The following is a 21,422-nucleotide window of genomic DNA, read 5'->3' as shown; positions in this document are numbered from 1 at the left end:
CCCAGTGCTCCATGCAATCCATGCCCTCTATAATACCCACCACCTGGTACCCCGACCTCCCACCCCCCCGCCCCTGCCACTTCAAACCCCTCAGATTCTATAATACCCACCACCTGGTACCCCGACCTCCCACCCGCCCCCCCGCCACTTCAAACCCCTCAGATTGTTTTTCAGAGTCCATAGTCTCTCATGATTCACCTCCCCTTCCAATTTACCCCAACCCCCTTCTCTCTAACTCCCCATGTCCTCCATGCTTTTTATTATGCTCCACAAATAAGTGAAACCATATGATAATTGACTCTCTCTGCTTGACTTATTTCACTCAGCATAATCTCTTCCAGTCCCGTCCATGTTCTGCAAAAGTTGGGTATTCGTCCTTTCTGATGGAGGCATAATACTTCATAGTGTATATGGACCACATCTTCCTTATCCATTCATCCATTGAAGGGCATCTTGGTTCTTTCCACAGTTTGGCGACCGTGGCCATTGCTGCTATAAACATTGGGGTACAGATGGCCCTTCTTTTCACTACATTAAATTTTTTTAATTTCTTTTCAGTGTACCAGAATTCATTGTTTATGCACCACACCCAGTGCTCCATGCAATACATGACCTCCATAATACTCACCACCAGGCTCACCCAACTTCCCACCCCCTACCCCTTCAAAACCCTCAGATTGTTTTTTCAGAGTCCATAGCCTCTCGTGGTTCATCTCCCCTTCCAATTTCCCCCAACTCCCTTCTCCTCTCCATCTCCCCTTGTCCTCCATGTTCTCTCTTATGCTCCATAAATTAGTGAAACCATATGATAATTGACTCTATCTGTTTGACTTATTTCACTCAGCATAATCTCTTCCAGTCCCATCCATGTTGACACAAAAGTTGGGTATTCATCCTTTCTGATGGAGGCATTAAAATTCCATAGTGGAGTATGAACCACATCTTTATCCATTCGTCCATTGAAGGGCATCTTGGTTCTTTCCACAGCTTGGCAACCAAGGCCATTGCTGCTATGAGCCATGAGGTACAGATGGCCCTTCTTCTCACTACATCTGTATCTTTGGGGTAAATACCCAGTAGTGCAATTGCAGGGTCATAGGGAAGCTCTATTTTTAATTTCCTAAGGAATCTTCACACTGTTTTCCAAAGTGACTGCACCAACTTGCATTCCCACCAACAGTGTAATAGGGTGCCCCTTTCTCCACAACCTCTCCAAAACACGTTGTTTATTGTCTTGTTAATTTTGGCCACTCTAACTGATATAAGGTGGTATCTCAATGTGGTTTTGATTTGACTCTCCCTGATGGCTAGTGATGAACATTTTTTCATGTGTCTGATAGCCATTTGTATGTCTTCATTGGAAAAGTGTCTGTTCATGTCTTCTGCCCATTTTTTGACATATTATCTGTTTTGTGTGTGTTGAGTTTGAGAAGTTCTTTATGGATCATGGATATCAGCTTTTTGTCTGTACTATCATTGTCTGTAATATCATTCTGGTACACTGAAAAGAAATTTAAAAAATTTAATTTAGTGAAAAGAAGGGCCATCTGTACCCCAATGTTTATAGCAGCAATGGCCACGGTCGCCAAACTGTGGAAAAAACCAAGATGCCCAAGATGCTGTATGAGTTCATTTACAAATATCTTCTCCCATTCCGTGGGTTGCCTCTTTGTTGTGTTCACTGTTTCCTTTGCTGTGCAGAAGCTTTTGATCTTGATGAAGTCCCAAAACTTCATTTTTGTTTTTGTTTCCTTTGCCTTTGGAGACATGTCTTGAGAGAAGTTTCTGTGGCCAATGTCAAAGAGGTTACTGCCTATGTTCTCCTGTATGTTTCTGATGGATTTCTGCCTCACATTGAGGTCTTTTATCCATTTTGAGTTGATCTTTGTGTATGGTGTAAGAGAATGGTCGAGTTTCATTCTTCTGCTTATAGCTGTCTAATTTTCCTAGCACAATTTATTGAAGAGACAGTGTTTTTTCCACTGTATATTTTTTCCTACTTTGTGGAAGATTATTTGACTATAGAGTTGAAGGTACATATCTGGGCTCTCTGCTCTGTTCCACTGGTCTATGTTTCTGTTTTTATGCCAGTACCATGCTGTCTTGGTGATCAAAGCTTTGTAGTAAAGCTTGAAATCGGGCAACGTGATGCCCCCAGCTTTGTTTTTCTTTTTCAACATTTCCTTAGCAATTCGGGGTGTCTTCTGATTCCATACAAATATTAGGATTATTTGCTCCAACTCTTTAAAAAATGCTGGTAGAATTTTGATTGGAATGGTGTTAAAAGTATAGATTAGGCAGTACAGACATTTTAACAATGTTTATTCTTCCGATCCAAGAGCAGGGAATGGTCTTCCATCTTTTTGTGTCTTCTTCCATTTCTTTCATGAGTGTTCTGTAGTTCCTCGAGGACAGATCCTTTACCTCTTTGGTTGGGTTTGTTCCCAGGTATCTTATGTTTCTTGGTGCTATAGTAAATGGAATTGATTCTCTAATTTCCCTTTCTGTGTTTTCATTGTTCATGTATAAGAAAGCAACTGATTTCTGTACCTGCCACATTACTGAATTGCTGTATGAGTTCTAGTAGTTTGGGGGTGGAATCTATTGGGTTTTCCATATAAAGTATCATTTCATCTGCGAAGAGAGAGAGTTTGACTTCTTCATTGCCAATTTGGATACCTTTTATTTCTCTTTGTTGTTTGATTGCTGTTGCTAGGACTTCTAATACTATGTTGAACAAGAGTGGTGAGAGTGGGCATCCTTGTCGTGTTCCTAATCTCAATGGGAAGACTGTGAGCTTTTTCCCATTGAGGATATTTTCTGTGGGGTTTTCATAGATAGATCTTATGAAGTTCAGGAATGTTCCCTCTATCCCTATACTTTGAAGTGTTTTAATCAGGAACAGATGCTGGATTTTGTCAAATGCTTTTTCTGCATCAATTGAGAGGACCATGTGGTTCTTCTCTTTTCACTTACTGATTTGTTCTATCACATTGATTGATTTGCAAATGTTGAACAATCCTTGAAACCCAGGGATGAATCCCACTTGGCCATTGTGGATAATCTTTTTAATGTGCTGTTGGATCCTATTTTTCTAGGATCTTGTTGAGAATCTTAGCATCCATATTCACCAGTGATATTGGTCTGAAATCCTCCTTTTTGGTGGGGTCTTTGCCTGGTTTGGGAATCAGGATAATGCTGACTTCATATAAAGAGTCTGGAAGTTTTCCTTCTGCTTCAATTTTTTTGAAACAGCTTCAGGAGAATAGGTGTTATTTCTTCTTTGAAAGTTTGGTAGAATTCTCCAGGGAATCCATCAAGTCCTGGGTTCTTGTTTTTTGGGAGGTTTCTGATCACTGCTTCAATCTCGTTACAAGATATTGATCTATTCAGGTTGTCAATTTCTTCCTGGTTCAATTTTGGAAGTTCATAGTTTTCCAGGAATGCATCCATTTCATCTAGGTTGCTTAACTTATTGGCATATAACTGTTGATAATAATTTCTGATGATTGTTTCTATTTCCGTGGTTTTAGTTGTGATCTCTCCCTTTTCATTCATAATTTCATTAATTTGGGCCTTCTCTCTTTTCTTGGATTATTTTGGCCAATGGTTTATCGATCTTATTGATTCTTTCAAAAAACCAGCTTCTAGTTTCATTAATGCATTCTACCATATCTCTAGCTTCTATCTCATGGATCTCTGTTCTAATCTTGATTATTTCCCTTTTTGTGTGTGGAGTTGTCTTAATTTGTTGTTGATTCTCCAATTCTTTAAGGTGTAGAGATAGCTGGTGTATTCTGTATTTTTCAGTTTTTTTGAGGGAGGCTTGGATGGCTATGTATTTCCCCCTTAGGACTGCCTTTGCTGTATCCCATAGGTTTTGGACTGAAATGTCTTCATTCTCATTGGTTTCCATGAATTGTTTAAGTTCTTCTTTGACTTCCTAGTTGATCCAAGCATTCTTAAGTAAGGTGGTCTTTGGCTTCCAGGTGTTTGAATTCCTTCCAAACTTTTCCTTGTAGTTGAGCTCCAGTTTCAAAGCATTGTGATCTGAGAATATGCAGGGAATAATCTCAGTCTTTTGGTATTGGTTGAGCCCTGATTTGTGACCCAGTATGTGGTCTATTCTGGAGAAGGTTCCATGTGTACTCGAGAAGAATGGGTATTCTGTTGTTTTAGGGTGGAATGTTCTGTATATATCTATGAGGTCCATCTGGTCCAATGTGTCATCCAATGCTCTTGTTTCTTTATTGATTTTCTGCTTGGATGATCTGTCTGTTACTGAGAGCGATGTGTTAAGATCTGCTACTATTAATGTATTCATATCAATATGACTCTTTATCTTGATTAACAGTTTTCTTATGTAATTGGCTGCTCCCATATTGGAAGCATAAATATTTACAATTGTTAGATCTTCTTGGTGGATAATTCCTTTAAGAATTATGTAGTGTCCTTCTGTATCTCTGGCTACAGTCTTTAACTTAAAATCTAATTTATCTGATATGAGAATTGCTACCCCAGCCTTCTTTTGAGGCCCATTGGCATGAAAGATGCTTCTACATCCCTTCACTTTCAGTCTGGATGTATCCTTGGGTTCAAAATGGGTCTCTTGTAGATAATATATGGATAGGTCTTGTCATTGTATCCAATCTGCAGCCCTGTGTCTCATGGAGAGGGTCCAGTCTCTGAATTTTTCTTCTGTTGGGCATTCCTCCTTCTAGTCATTTTGGTGAGAGATGTCTGAACAGATGTGTAGCTGAATGTATCAACCATGGGGCAGGCGAGGTGCACCCTGAAATGCTTCTGCCCACTGGTGTCCTTTGTCCCTGTAGAGATCCAGAAGTGTATAATTCTAATCTCAGGCTTATTTCATGGGTGATCAGAGTTCTTTGGTAGGTAATCAACTCACTTTAGGGGACAGGTTGAAACGGTGCCTCCTCCTACTTCTCCGCCATCTTGTGTCCCTCCAACTCTGTGCCTTTCAACCCTAAACACCTAATAGGCACACAAGCCCCAGGGAATAGAAGGAAAGATGGAACAAAGTTTGCTTGTAACCTCTGGGCCACCATTTGAAGGGAGAGAGAAGCAGAGTTTGAACAGGCATCTATATACCAAAATCTAACCTGGCACTTGACATATCTTATTTTACTTATTCTTTTTTTTATTTATTTTATTTATTTATTTATTGTTATTTATTTATTTATTTATTTTGCACTTATTCTTACAAACCTATAAGGTAGGGAGTCTTGATTACATTTTTATAGGTGAATAAGCTGTGGTTTAGTTGGGAATCAGGAATTCACATCCTGCTCCACTTTTCACCCATCCGTACTATTTCCGCCACATCTGCACTAAGCAGTGAAGAAGGGATGGGCAAAATGGAAACTCTGATGTGAGAACAATGGTGGAAAGAGTTAAGCTAAAAAATACATGAAGCTTCCCAGTCATAAGGTCCTTTTATTGTTTTATTCTTTTATTGTTTCTGTTGATTTCTGGTTTTGTTGTTGTTTTGTTTTTCTTTTTATGTTTTTGGTTTTTTTTTTTTCCACAATCCACTCAGATTAGTCTGAGTCAGGTGGCTGAATCAAATGTCTCCATGGGATTTCTCAAGAAACTAAACTCAAAGTCCGCATGTTGAAGGCATGGCTGCTTGCCAATTCCTTACCCATCTGTTGTCAGAATTACCCAATTTCTCAAGAAGCAGAACACCTTGAACAGGGTTTCCAGGTGAAAATTTTGGAATTTTGGAATGAAGTCAGAACAATACATTATCTTTAAATTCATGAATTAATTCATTCAATAAATAATCTGTGTGCCTAAAATGGACCTGGCATGACATTAAACAATGGAGAGAGAACAATTACAAAACAGTTGTGATTTCTTTATTTGTGGTGCTTATGTTTTAGCAGGAAAACCACATCCCAAATAATTACAGTATTTAAATGATAGTGGCAAGGAGTCAGGAGGGGCAGTTGGTCATCCTAACATGGGAGAACCTAAGCAGGTTGAATGTGTTTCCCCTACCTCTAGTTCTCCATTTCAGAAACATCCTCCCTAAGCATTCATACATTGTAGGAACTGCTTGAAAAGGCCCCATCTATTTGGTCTGCAAGTCAAATGAAGGATTAGGTCAAAAAGAATCGAGTCATCTACACTCAGAGTTGAGTTAATTCTATTCAGTGTAATATAATTTTTTGAGTACTCACTGTGTGAATGATTTCAATTACAGAACTGAGGTTATGTTAGTCAAAGCCATAACCACGGACTCCCAAGCATACATTGAAATAGTATGTCAAAATAGATGAACTAATATGGGAAAAGTAATAATAACTTCTTGCATCGTATTTCCAAGAAGGGGGAGGGAGAGGCTTTCTGCTCATGGCCGTAAAGAAGTAGCAGAGAGCCAAGTAAATTATAACTCCTCCAGAATTTATTTCTATTAGGAAATGTAGACACAACACCAAGCACACATTAGTCTTTGTTTTCGTTAAGAAAAGGCAGAGCAAGGTATCCTACAGAGCTAATGGGAAGATATATGTTAGCTGCTGACACCCAGGGAATGTTCCTAGCATCAGTAATATCTGTTGAAAGTAGAAATTGAATTCCTTATTTGTCCAGTGTTTCATTTGAATTGAAAAAAAGAGGCTGAAGTATTGCCTATGAGGCCCTACTTCATGAGTATCCCCAGTGTTTATGGTTAGCTCACCCTCTACTCTTGTCTTCTTTACCTACTTTTGGCCCCCCCAACCTCATCTTCACTATTCCTCAAATGTACCAATTCATGTTCTGGCCTCAACTCTTCACTTGCTGCTCCTCCTGCCAGGAATTAGCCTCCCCAAACTATCTGCATGGCTTATTTTTCAATTTGTCAAATCTTTGCGCAAAAGTCACCTCAGGGAGGCCTTCCTGGTCCCATTATATAAGTTGCAATCCTTTTCCCAAGACTCTCCAGCTTTTTTCTTCTCCTTAGCACCTGATCAGTATCTAACATGCTATTTACCTTGTTTATGATCCATCTCTCTGCTAAAAATAGGCTCAACAAAGGCAGGGATTTTGCCTGTTTTGTTCACTGTTGTATCCTCGGGAGCCAGAACAGAGTTTGGCATCTAGAATACACTCATTAAATATTTGTTGAGCGAATGAATAAATACCATAGCCAGCTCCAGCTGCAGAAAGGCCACGGTGAAAGCACTTCCAGCTTAGTGTGAAACCGTCTGAAAATAATGGCTTCAAATAACTCTGAACACCTCCTTGATAAAGAACTTGGCCTCCTCACCATTCTTCAAACATACCAGCCAATAAACCTTTTATTTTTTTGAAACCAGTCTGGCATATGAATATTGCTATGTACAATTTATACCAAATAAACAACCCATTATTATGAAGAACATTTGTGTGAGAACATGAATATTTGTCCAACCAGTTCAAAATAAAGCTATACTCTACAGCCCTTGAATTATGACTGGCTTAAATATAAACCCAACTGGAGCAACTCTCATAAGAGTCCAATGAGCTCCACACACTGGGGTGGGTATTCTTTATTAGCAATTCCGGGCAGAAAAAACATGTTTGCAGTGAAGCATTAAATTGGTCATAAAGCAAAGGTAGTTATGGCACCTCTCAGTGAAATAAGACGATGCAATTATTGTGAGTACAACCTTTCATCAGGAAGACAGCCATTCTTATCAACATTTAATTTACGCTGCTAAGAAAAAACACATAAACGGAAAACATAAATATATATGACTTAAGAACTGACTCATATATCTAATAAAAAGGTGATATCATTCAATATTTGATGTCCATTTAGGATGTGGCTTCCCTCATAGTTAGTTTAAGAATCATTGCATGAGGTGACAAGGACCGTGCAATGATGATATTTCCAGCCATCAGTGATCTTTCCTCTGGGTTAACGTAAGTAGGGCAGAATACAGTCTATCCACTAGGTATTCCCCAAAATAACTGCTCCATTTATTGACTTCTAAAGCCATTGACTGGGTATAAATTCCATTAACTGAGACAAAACCTTTCTTTCACAATTAAGCATCAAGTTCCTAAGCAAATATCCTGAGAAGGGTAATGTGTAAATTCACAAAAATAATGCCTGGTAATAAATTTTCTCCTTAGAAAATTTTTTAATAGTACAGGGAGTATAAGGAATTCTTCATTCTCTCTTCTTCCTTTTACTCTCTTTTAATGTCTTGGTGTTGGTGGTTGAAAAATATAAATACAGGTTGTTCTGTTGCCAAAAGAAGTTGAAGAATAAAATCAACTACTGTGAACCTTCCAGATATGTGATCCGGGCTATGGGAAAAAGGGAACTGATAAAAGATAAGAGACAAGGGAGAAGCAAACAAGATAATAAATGTAAGAATACCTTGTAAAGTTTAAATACAAATTTTAGGAACTGTTATTTAAATATTAAAGAGAAGACTTGGGAAGCTAAAGATAAACTTCATTAATTTTATTTATTTTTAATATATAAGATCATTCCTTTGTCTAAGTGCTTTAAAATTTTTAATTCCTGTATAACCAATTTATCCTGGAGTGATAAATTGGCCTTCTGGGACATGTTCTCAGCTATTTTAGCTCTTAAGTTTCTGTTTCCTGGAAAGATGTCCAAACAAGATGGCCACATATAGCAGGCGGTCTCTCCCTTGCTGTCCTGACAGCAGCTCCCTTGCAGTGTAGTCAATAAACTTCTATCTCTAGAAGAAGAAGAAAGAAGAGATGAAAAAGAAGAAAGAAGAAAGAAGAAGAAGGAGAAGAATATGGCCACGTATGAGAAGTATCACATTCTTTGGAACACCCATCAACAGAGTCAAGAACTGAGTTGGCTAAGCTGCTGACTAACATGAGAGGTACCTCACATCCTCCCAGTCTTTCTGTCCCTTCCTCTCTTTATCTCAGACCATCAACTGTGACTGTTTCTAAATCATTTCATTGCTCCAGGGTGGCTGTAGGAAGAACAACATGAAAGCCTGCACCCCAGCCTCACCTGTGTGTAATGCAACAATGAAACAAGTTATTTGTTCTTCCCTGGGCTCAATCTCTCATCCATAAAATGAAAGTTCTGCTTCCACAGCCTAACAGAAAAAACCACCCATTGTTCTATAGCCCCTGATTGTTTGGAATAGGAAACTGTCAATTTACAGGAATGGGTCTGGGATTTTAGAAAATAATTTTCCAGAAACTTGTCTCATTTTAAATCTTCCTGAGGCACTCTGAAGTACAGCAATGTGAGATATATGTGAAAATAAAAATGAACACGTCCCCATTTATGTTTTACATGATGCATTCAGAGAATTGGAGAGTAAACTTTAAAAGGGTGATACTTTATTACTCCTTAATAAGACACTGTGACAAAATCAAATGTCACTGAGATGAGGTAATATTTGGCAAATGAAACAAACCAAAGTTGTTAACTTTAAATCAGTGCCCACAAAGTTGGCAGGCCATTCAATGGTTTTTCAACTGAGAATGTAAATATGGGGCATTCAGGAGTCTTCTGTGCCCTCCCTTAACTTCCTTCATCTCATCCTTCTCTGTGGTATAAACAAAAATTAGAATAGTAGAGCTGGTGGGAGCCTGCAGAGGTCACCAGGTGCTGAAGGTAGTTAGTCATAACCTCTACAGGGAGCAGACATGAGAACTGCTGTGAGAGAGGGGGTGCGGGAAGCAGAATAAAAACATGGTTCCTTTGGGCCATTCAGGAGGTGGAGGCCTGTAGGTCCCAACAAATAGAAGCTCTACGTCTACCTACAGCTGCTTGGGGATTACTCTGGGACGCTAAGCACAGAGGACTTGAGTGACACGTGCATTGATTAGTGGAATTGTTCTCAGGATCAGGTCTGCGGAAAAGGCTAAAGTTGCCTTGCCGCCACACTTACTCCTCACATGGATGTCATTTTCTCAGCTCTAGAGCGCCTACGAGCCTAAGGTGCTTTCAAAAAAACCACAGACAGGTAAATAAAAATTAAAACTCACTAAAGGAAACAAAATCTGATGGAGGAAGACTGCTATTGTTTGGATGTTCGTCCCTACAAGTTCATATCATCCCCAAAGGTGATAGTGTTAGGAGTTGGGTCCTTTGGGAAGTGCTTAGTTTATGAATGGGATTAGTGTTCCTATAAGAAAGATAACACAGAGATCCCTGGCCTCCTTCTACTGTGTTAGGACACAATCAGAAGGCTCTGGGTAAGAACCCGGAAGAGGACCCTCACTAGAATATCACCACACTGACACCTTGATCACAAACTTCCAGCCTCCAGAACTGTAATAAATAACTTTCTGTTATTTATAACTGTTTATACCCTGTCTGTGGTATTTTGTTATAGCAGCCTAACAGGGTAAGACAAGGGCCAAGCTAAACATCTAGAAGAGGTGAATCCTACTGAAGAACTGATAGAAAAGACATTTGAGAGCTTTCATTAAAAAAAAAAAAAAAAAAAAAAAAAAAAAAAAAAAAAAACCTCATAAAGATTATTTATAATGCAAAAAAAGATTTTCTAAAAATTAAAATTATAACATTTTTACTTTACAAGGACATAGATAATTAATCAAGAAGACATTTGCTGATAGGAACCAAATTTGTATTCTAGAAAATAAAGTGGGAAAAAAAATCTCCCAATATATAAAAAACACAAAGATATGAAAATTATGAAAAATATGAGACAAGGGAAGGGCAGAGGAAATTGTAATGGAAGATTCAGAAGAGAATAGATGGGAAGTAAAAATTAAATTTAAAAAATAAACAGTCTGGAGCTGGGGGTCGGGGATGGGGGATGGGGGTGGGAGACTTAGTGATTGAAGTTGTGCTGTTCCCCTCTCCATCATGAGGAGACATTACAATGTGGAGGTTCTGATTCCATCTAGGATGGAGTAAGCAATGCCTACCCTTTTCCTCCCCCTAAACAATGGAAAACCTTGAATAGGATGCATAAGACAATTATCTGAGAACTCTAAAAATCAGAAAATCTGAAAAATAAGTAAGAATGAATAGATTAGGGAGACAAATCAAAATACCAAGAATACCAATATGGCAGATAGTTTTCTGGACTTGTTTTCCCCCTCCTATGCCTCTAGGCATAGACTGGAGCACCCAGAATTCTGGAATAGAGAAGGGAGACACAGAAAAAAACTCTGAGAGAAATTATTTTGCTGGTCTCAGGACTGTGAATAAGGTTGAGGGACATCACTGCAGGATAGAAGCTCTGGGGAAAATTGCTGGGTTACAGTTTTCTTATCCAATCTCTGCTTCAGTCAAGTTTCACTCATGAAGCTACATGCAGTAGCTGTTGCCACACAAATTCCTAAATGCCTGAGAGAAAAATCTCAGAGCTGAGATAAGGAGTCCCTGTTGTTCAGAGAGTACATAGGAGGAAATCATTATTCTCCTTCTCCTCTTTGCTCTAGCAGCTTTACCTCAAGGCAGAGCCAGTCAGAGGAATAGCATGACAGCGGCTATGAGGCCAACACCCCAGCTTTTTGGCCAGAGGACCAGGATGGGGGGCTACTGAGAATTAAGGTGTCGGGGGTAATCATGATGGCAAGAGAACCAGAGAAGGAAAACCCCAAATATGTGATAAGCCCTGGGCTTATCCCAGAACTGACATTTGTGGAACTGACCCATTTCCCCACTAAAAATGATAAAGACCAGATAGTTTTACAGCCGAATTCCAATTTTTTAAAGAGCTGATAAGAAAGAGAAAAAAGAATAAATCACTTTTTTTTTTTTAAGATTTTACTTATTTATTTGACAGACAGAAATCACAAGTAGGCAGAGACACAGGCAGAGAGGAGGCAGAGAGGAGGAAGCAGGCCCCCTGCCGAGCAGGGAGCCCGATGCGGGGCTCGATCCCAGGACCCTGTGATCATGACCTGAGCTGAAGGCAGAGGATTAACCCACTGAGCCACCCAGGCGCCCCAGGAATAAATCACTTATGATTGAAAAGAAAGATGATATGTTTTAGTAGAAAATCAAGAAATTTGACAAATTATTAGAATTCATGAGAGTTCATCAAAGATTCTGGATATAGAACCAATTTTAAAATATCAGTTGCAATCCTATATACTAACAAAGACTTTAAAATGTAATTTTTAAAAAAAACATAGTTTTTATAACAAATAACAACATATACTATTTACCTGTTCACTCTCTATGCAAAGAATGGAATTAACAAAAGATCTGTAAGATATTTATGAAGAATTTTTTAACTTTATTGAAAGGTAATATAAAAGACCTTTATAATCTGAAGGACATACAGTGTTCTTATACAAGAAGATTCATTATCATCATTTCTCTCCCAACTGATCTCTATGTTCAACTCAGATGAATTGTAATCAAATTCCCACTGGGTTTTTTTCATGGAATTTAGCAAGCCCATTCTAAAATATTCACAGAACAGCAAAGAGCCAAGAATAGACCACACAGATTTGAAGAATAGTAAGATAGACTATTGCCTACCAGCAATAAAAATTTATTATAAAGAAAGAGTGATTTTAGAAGAGTGGTATAAGTACAGAGATAAAGAAATTAATACAATTAATAAATAATAACATATATATATACATATATATGTGGAAACTTGATGTGTTCAAATATTTCAAAGAATTAAAAATCATTGGCAGAAGAATGTCAATAACGGTGCTAAAAGAAAAGGTTTTCCAGGGGCACCTGGGTGGCTCAGTGGGTTAAAGCCTCTGACTTCGGCTCAGGCCATGATCCCAGAGTCCTGGGATCAAGCCCCTCGTCGGGCTCTCTGCTCAGCGGAGAGCCTGCTTCCCTTCCTCTCTCTCTCTGCCTGCCTCCCTGCCTACTTGTTATCTCTGTCTGTCAAGTAAATAAATAAAAATCTTAAAAAAGAAAAGGTTATCCAAACATAAACATAACAATCATCATCATATTATCACCTCACCTGCCAAATGGATTAATAATTTGTGAAAAGCAAAATTAAAAAAATTTTTTTTAAGATTTTATTTATTTATTTGACAGACAGAGATCATAAGTAGGCAGAGAGAGAGGAGGAAGCAGGCTCCCCACGGAGCAGAGAGCCCGATGCGGGGCTCAATCCCAGGACCCTGGGATCATGACCTAAGCCGAAGGCAGAGGTTTTAACCCACTGAGTCACCCAGGCGCCCCAAAATTTAAAAAATTTTTAAAGAACATATAGTTTACTCTGTTAATTCAGTTTGAAACAAGACAAGAAAATCATAGGCAACAAATGAAAGGAGCACTACCCTGACTACATTAAAACTAAAACTTCTGAAAATCAAAAGCCACTATAAACAAAATGAAAAGACAAGTCACTAACTACTAGAAGCCATTTGCACTGTACACAATCAAAAACAAAACAAATATTATCTAAATAAAACAATAACTTCTTCAAATTAACAAGAAAAATAGAGCAATACGACAGAAAAAGTAGATATGAATGGGAAAGTCAGAGAAGGGAAAATCTAAATGCAACCTCCCAGTCAGGGAAATGCAAATTAAAACAAGATGGGTTATAACACGTGACTAGTAAAAATGAAAAGGGCTGAACGTACCAGATGAGTAGAGCATCATATGCTGATATACTACTGATGGGAATGTTATATTAATGATATACATTTCCAGGGTGCCTGTGTGGCTCAGTCAGTTAAACGTCCTCCTCTTGGCTTTGGCTCAGGTCATGATCTCAGGGTCCTGGGATCAAGACCACATCAGACTCCAGGCTCAGTGGGGAGCCTGCTTGAGATTCCCTCTCTCCCTCTCTGCTCTGCTCTCCCTGCTCTGCTCTCTTTCTGTCTCTATCTCTCTAAAATAGATAAACAAATCTTAGTATATATATTTTTAATATCAATTTTGATAGCAACTTGGCCATTTCTAATCAAGTAGAGGAGGTATATCCTACAGCCCAGCAGTTCAACTCTAGTAACGTAGCCTAAAGAAATGTTCACGCTTCTGCAAAACAGACAAAAAAACCCATGAGCAATAATGCACTTTGCTGTATTATTTGTAACAGTGCAAAATTGGACACCACATAAATACTGAACAAAGGTACAACTAGAAACTCTAGGAATGATGCCATCAATATGGCAAAATAAGTTTTCTACCATCTTTCTCCCAAAAAACACAGGAGGGGCTTTGTGCAACTCCAAGCAAGAGTCCAGTGGAAGCAGTCCCAGCATACTGCTGGAGAAAAAAAAAAAAAAAAAAAAAAAAAAATCTATGATTGAGCACACTGAAGAGGGTAAGAGATATGGTTTCACTTTACCCACTTCATCACTCCTGGCATCCCACACAGAGCTATATTTTCTTTTAGAAACTGCCAAAGGGGCCCTTTTCTCTCCTGCTCACTGGAATGCCAGAATGCTGTCATGAATTGCATGACGGGGAGACAGAAGTAAGTAGCTGGTAGAAAAGCCGTCAGGTTTTGGAACAGTAATCATGAAGAGACGCAAATGCTATGAACCACTTTGCAGACTCCATGAGCCCCTGGGAAACCAGCCTATTGATCACCCCAAGACTGGCCCACCAGCTGGCCTGCACGTACCCACATCCCGTGTCGGGCTCCCTGAGGGCAGCAAGAGCAAGCCTTTGCGCATAGCTAGCAAGCGCTGGCAGGAAGCAGGAACAACTCAGCAGAATGGCGAGGGAGCACACAAATCTTAATATATATAACAGAGCCTGAGGGAAAGCAAATTGGGAAGCTGTCAGCACCCAGCACAGCCTGGCAGGCATACAATCTTAAGAATTCCCTCTCAAGAGCTAATAAAATGTGCAGAGCAGACATATCCATAAGAATAGATAGAAGAGGCTTCAGAATCCCTCACAAGACTGGAAATGTACATTTTCTTTTCTTCTCTTTGAGACAGATGTGGCTAAGCGGCTAAGGCTAAGAGCTAGTTAGTAAAATACTGTTGGAAATCGTTGGGTGGGACTTTTGTAGAGATCAGGGGGAACAGAGAGCCGAATGGCATCCCTTTTCTCCCGTCCTCTTTTTTTTTTTTGCATAAACGCCAGGATGGCACGGAGATGAGCGAGGCCATGAATCGTGTTGTTCCCAGCAAAGACTTGAAATCTGCGTGGTCAGGGATGGGATGGAAGCTAGGAAAAAAGATATGGAACAGGTTTTCCTTCTTAGAGCTCTCAGAAGACAGCAAGGCTGTTGACAGGTGAATTTTAAACTTCCAGCGTCCTGAACTGTGAGAGAAGACATTTCTGTTGCTTGAAGGCACCTCGTTTGTGGGACTTGGTTATTGGCAGCCTTGGGAAACCAGTAAAAAGGTTAAACTTTAATTCCTGATTAATGCCATTCCCAGCATGATGGATTATGGATTTTCTTGTTTGTATTAGAGAAAAAGAAGTTGTTCTAGAAACCAAGATTCTTGGTGACGTGATTTGAAAGTTCTTATTAGAAACTCTACAACAGGGGCGCCTGGGTGGCTCAGTGGGTTAAAGCCTCTGCCTTCAGTTCAGATCATGATCCCAGGGTCCTGGGATCGAGCCCTGCATTGGGCTCTCTGCTGCGTGGGGAGCCTGCTTCCTCCTCTCTCTGCCAGCCTCTCTGCCTACTTGTAATCTCTGTCTGTCAAATAAATAAACAAAATCTTAAAAAAAAAAAAAGAAAGAAAGAAAGAAAGAAACTCTACAACAGACATGCCTTTGTAAACCTTCATTTTAAGGTTTATATAAGAAGGAGAAAGATCTTTAAGATCTTTCTACCTTTCAGCATCACAGAATGTTACTATTAAAAATTAGCTAAAAGATGATTTTATGGTTGAGCTCAACTGGATGCAATTAATTAACGTGTGCCCCTCTGTGCCAGGCAGTGTGCTTAGGATATAATGCTGGGGGCGCCTGAGTGGCTCAGTGGGTTAAAGCCTCTGCCTTTGGCTCAGGTCCCAGAGTCCTGGGATGGAGCCCCATGTCCGCTCTCTGCTCAGCAGGGAGCCTGCTTCCCCTCCCCTCTCTCTCTGCCTGCCTCTCTGCCTACTTGTGAGCTCTGTCAAATAAAATAAATAAATTCTTAAAAAAAAAAAAAAAAAGGATATAATGGTAAACAAGACCAGACCCTGTCCTTAAGGAATTTACAGTCCAGTGCGGAGAACACAGCTAGTGCTAGTAAGAAGTGGGATAACAGTCATGGGGGAGGGGGGGATAGATGTCAAGTTTTAGGAAAGCCTCTCCTGAAAAAAGTAACAGCTAGCCTGAAACTTAAAAATGAAGAGGAGATAAGCAAGTGAATGGGGACACATTGAGGGCAAGGGGGCGGGGTCAGCCCGTACAACTCTTAGAGATTACAGATTAGAGATCACAAGAATGCCCTTTCCCTTGGGGTGAGAAGGCAGAGTCCTGGAAGAAATGGTGAATCAGGGCTAGAAAGAATGCAGGACTTTGTAAACTGTTAAAAGATTTTAAACTTTCTCCTGAGGGCAGCATGAAACTTCAAAGTCTCCTAAACATGGGAGAGGCATAGTCCTATTTTTCTTTTAGAAAATGACTCTATCAACAATGTTGGGAGGGATCAGAGGGAACAAGATTGCAAACAGTAATCCAGGCAAAGAGAGGATGATGCCGGAACTAGGAAGTAGCAGTAAGGAGAGGACATCTGGGGGACTGGGCATAGGCTCAGGGAATAGGATTGCTTGGAAAACTGATTGACTGTGAGAGTAGGGAAAAGAAAGGGGTGAAGGTAAGGTTTTGGGCTTCGGCCTCAGATTGGAGAATGAGACCGGTCACTGAGATGGGAAATAGAAAAGACAGTTTGGAAAAGAGATGACAGAGTGCATTTTGAGTGTGCTGAATTGCATTCACCTCTGAGACATGTAAGCGAAAAGGTCTTAAGCCCCAAAGGAAAACTGGGATTCAGATTCAGATTTGGAAATCAGGTGCTTATAGTAAATGACACTTCCCAGAAAAAAAAAAAAAAAAAAAAAAGTATGAAGCAGCAGGATCACAAAGGGCAGGAAATAACCTTAAAGAACAACCTTGCAAGGAAGGAATCCTATAAGACCCAAAGAAGAGAGTGCCAAAGAGGTCAGAGGAGAGCCAAGAGTGTGAGGCACCATGGAAACGTGAGACAAAGTATGCACGGAAGAAGAAAATAGTCCAAGGTACAGAACGTTAACAATTGGTCACATTGAATAATGATTGAATCGTGTTTATCGGATTTAGCAAGAGGACATGGGCAGGTCACCCTGGCAAGAGAAGATGACGTGGAGTGAGTGGGGATATGAATCCTCTTTCTGTGGGATGAGGGGGTTCTAAGTAGCGGCTTCAGTTTTAACCAGGAGAAAAAGTGGGTAGGTGCTGATTGCAAGTTTGTATAGATCCAGTAGATGGCTGCTTTTATCTTTGAGGAAACCAAGTCACAGGGAGGTGAGAGGGAATATTCAAAGAGGCACATCAATTATTATGTTGCATTGAAATATTAGTGGTTTTTTCTGATGTTTATAAATATTATTTCGACCAGTGAGTCAGTCAAGATTATTTATTAAGTACAAGAAATACTTTTCTTATAAGGAGGTTTGATTCTAAGAAAGGAGCTAAGGCAAAATGACCAACGTCCAAAGGGGGCAGCCACAGGTCTACAAACTTTGTACAGGGAAGATTACCAGATTCGGAACGGTACAGAAAAGAAAAAGAATACAGACTATTAGGTTTCAGTAACGTCAGATGAGTATACTACTTGGAATTAAGTAGAAACAGTGTACAACAATTGTACAATTAAATTGTACAACAATTTAATAGTTGTGAAAGCTAGGTGCTTTCTGCCTTCCTAGGCTTTGGGGGGGCAATATCCCAAACTGCCAGCAGGTGGTGATAATATTACAAACGAAGGTGCCGGTCAGTCAGACTACCAGCACGTCTCCCAAGAACATTAACTATGGGGGCGCCTGAGTGGCTCAGTGGGTTATAGCTTCTGCCTTTGGCTCAGGTCATGATCCCAGAGTCCTGGGATCAAGCCCCGCATCGTGCTCTCTGCTTAGCGGGGAGCCTGCTTCCTCCTCTCTCTCTGCCTGCCTGTCTACTTGTGATCTTTGAGTGTCAAATAAATAAATAAAATCTTAAAAAAAAAAAAAGAAGAACATCAACTATGCTAGTGACATATTAAAAGATATTAAAAGATTAGCCATGTGGTGCCCCGTGAGTGTGTACCAACAGGTGTGCTCCAGAGAAAAGGTGACCTTTCTTATTTTTTCAGCAGAAAAGAGGTTTCCTTACATTTTTCTTTTAAACATGAGGTAACACTGATTATGATGAACTGAATAATTATGAATGTATTTTGGCTTTTCTCCTTCTCCCCAATTTTTGAAATATGGTTATTCCATTTTTATAATTAATCATTAAATAAATAAAAAGAAGGTGGAGATGCCATGAGGCACCCCTTCTCGGAACACACTATATATCTAAAGAGATTAATTAAAAATTAGAATACATTTAAACGTAAATTCTGGTCATGTTGGTGTTTCTGATTTGTCCTATTAAGATATATGCAGACGTATGGCCTTTGTTGGATACATTTGTGAGCTACTTCACTCACATTTGACAAAAACTTTCTCGATTACAGTTACTGGAACTGGAACTTTGACACACTCAAACCAGTTTGGGATAGTGTTGAATTTTTGCATAAAATTTAGTTGGAGTTAAAAAAAAAAAAAAACACCACGTTTGATTTGATTTTTGAAAAAAAACAACGGAAATGAACTTCTTTGGGCAGTAGGTTTCCTCCCAGGTGCTGCTCCTCGCTCATCGATAGTGCTGCTCTCTGCTGGGAATGCCTGGGACACTGACCTGGCCCTCTACCTACTTTAAGGCAAGCCTCTGCAAACAGTTCCCAGGTCCCACAGTGGAACCAGCCCTCCTGGTTCTCACTATGGTTGCAAGATGCCCTTCAACAACCACCAAACAACTTGGAAAAAAGACTTATTCTGCACAGGTTCTAAGGGATAAACGTGCCTAAGGGCCACTCAGTGTGAGGGAGGGTGAACGGACTTTTTCCGTTATTGGGGTGTAGGGATGGGATGCCTAGGGCTTTTTTTTTTTTTTTTAAGATTTATTTATTTACTTATTTGACAGAGAGAGATCACAAGTAGGCAGAGAGGCAGGCAGAGAGAGAGAGAGAAGCAGGCTCCCTGATGCGGGACTCGATCCCGGGACCCTGAGATCATGACCCGAGAAGGCAGCGACCCAACCCACTGAGCCACCCAGGCGCCCTGCCTAGGGCTTTTTAAATTCCCTCTTCATTGGCGAATTTAAAATTTAAGAGCTGAGATTGGGATGTGGAAAGGGACAAGCAAGATGGGGATCACTAACGTGGTCAGTTTCCTAGGTTACCCAGGGCTTTCTAAAGGGGGAACTTCATTGGTTGGGGCTGCCCAGTTTCTTATCTAATTGTTTTATCAGTAGTTGTGTACTACAGTTGACAGTATGTTGATTGGAGATGGATGTGTTTGAAGTGGATGTCTTGACAATGAAAAGCTGAGTGTCAGATAGCCACATGACAGGGTATTTGTTTAAGAGGGATTTGTGCGTGTGTCTGTTTCGTTTTGCTATTTGTTGCTTTGCCTAAATAGTTCTTACATAATTTAGTGTTAGGCATTGCTACAGTTGGCCTTGTAAAAATGTGAAAAGCTGAGGTTTATAAATATAGTTTTACTGGTGTGTTATTTGGTTGGATTGGTGGGTGTTTGAGGGCTGGTAGATTGATTTTTGCTGAAATCAGTCTGTGGGTTTATTGGGATACTTTAACTGAGCCAATTTTGTGTAGCATTTTCAGAGAAGAATTTCTCAAGCTACTCTAATTGAATGATAAAAAGGGTCTGGTAAATGATTGCCTGAAATGATGTTACATGTGAAAAAGCAACTTACTAGCAGAAATATTCCAAAAACAAACAAAAAAACTAAGGTCTTTCTTTCTTTTTTGTGTGTGTGAATATAAAAATGCACATATAGACGATTAAGATTATTTTTGTGGATTAACTGTCTAGGATGGAGTGTCCATGTTACAGGAAATAAAAGTGAGGTATCAGGGGAGAGAATGAGTGCTCTGGAAACTTCTTTATTTAAAATGGGAGCCTCAACTCCTATCTGGGCCAGCTGTTGTTCAGTTTTGCTTGATCAAACACGGCAATTATGTGGAATTGGGATAATGAGGCTACCACCAGCCAACTGGTGGACATTTTATTACATCTAGTTTCTTAAAGAAAGCAAAATAATTTTACCCAAGCAAATTGGAGTTAGAGTGGGGCTTAATTTTTGCTAATTTAATGAATTATTTTGGTCTCTTAGTCTCCCATGGTATTTATTCTGAGTTACCGTGTACTTCATAGGCACCTGCCAGAAAGGAAACCCACACCCTCCAGAGGGTAGAATGTTTTTAACTTTGAAATCTCTGAAAGCGGACAGGACCTCAGAAATGATTTTCAGCTGGTTTGCGCCGCTGATGGCAGGTGGGAAACCGTCTTCTTCAACTCCGCGATTTTATCATTCAGATTTCGGTCGTTGGCCTCTGTCCCTCAGCGTTTTCTTACCGAGTCAGAGGGGGTGCAGAACACACTTCCTTTTAAAAGATAAATAACCCATGTTGTTTAGTATCAACACCATTGTACTGTTTGGTTTCTCTTTGTCCCTTGAAGAAGGTAATTCTGTGGTATTCCCACCCCAGCATCGCACTGAAATGGTAGCACCACTGCACTGGGTACGTGAAGCAATTGCCTAAAGAATTCAGGCGAGAGATATTTCTTGTTTGATGCCATTGGATGAATGCTTCCGGGTATGGATTTTGAGGTGATTACCACAAAACCCATTTTCTAAAACCACCTTGTGTTCTGTTTAAATGTGCTTTCAGTGTTACCTTCTGTGGGAGCTTGAGATCTCTTGAGGGTAGGGCACAGTGAAAGCAGTCTAATTCTATACCATTTGATCAAGGGATTAATTACTTGTATTTAAAATTCTAGATAATTGAATGGAAAGGAAAACTTAGAGCCATCTAGAAGTCAGCTGGCAGGGAAACCACAGCTGGGAAATTTGCACAGTGTCAAGAGGTTTCATGAGTAGAAACAGCTGCAATGCCTTTTTCACAGCAGTGCTGAATACTACCAGAAAAGCCTTATTCTGTACAACATGAGGTATTATTTCTAACACTCTGAAATCTATTCCTTGGTTGGAATATTTGTGCAGAGCCACACGTAATATGTTAAATGAATACGACATTGGAGATAACAACATGAATTACAATAGTAATTTCTAATGCTTCTAAATGAATCCTAATTTATCACTATTGTTAGCATTATATATAATAGCTTACTTGATTTGCACAACACTCACAAAGTGCTTACTATTGATACCTCATTTTTGGGGGGGTTGAAGTATAATGTACATAGAGAAAAATGAGTTTGGACAGTTGCATGCAAGATACAGAACTGTCTTTCAT

At 39.7% G+C, this 21,422-nt stretch overlaps 1 protein-coding gene across 1 annotated transcript in view; it reads left to right on the top strand.

Moving 5' to 3' along the window:
• Positions 1-15,019: 15,019 nt before the first annotated feature.
• Positions 15,020-21,422, top strand: part of LOC116587206 (endogenous retrovirus group K member 13-1 Env polyprotein-like) — a 43,759-nt gene continuing 37,356 nt past the window's right edge. The window contains exon 1 of the mRNA XM_032337917.1: positions 15,020-15,159. Coding sequence (XP_032193808.1) covers positions 15,020-15,159 — 140 coding nt within the window. The remainder of the gene's footprint in view (positions 15,160-21,422) is intronic.

The sequence above is a fragment of the Mustela erminea genome, chromosome 3 (assembly GCF_009829155.1).
Source record: "Mustela erminea isolate mMusErm1 chromosome 3, mMusErm1.Pri, whole genome shotgun sequence".
Classification (NCBI taxonomy): Eukaryota; Metazoa; Chordata; class Mammalia; order Carnivora; family Mustelidae; genus Mustela; species Mustela erminea.
The sequence above is the reverse complement of the archived record's forward strand: the minus strand, read 5'-3'. Positions and strand labels throughout refer to the sequence as shown.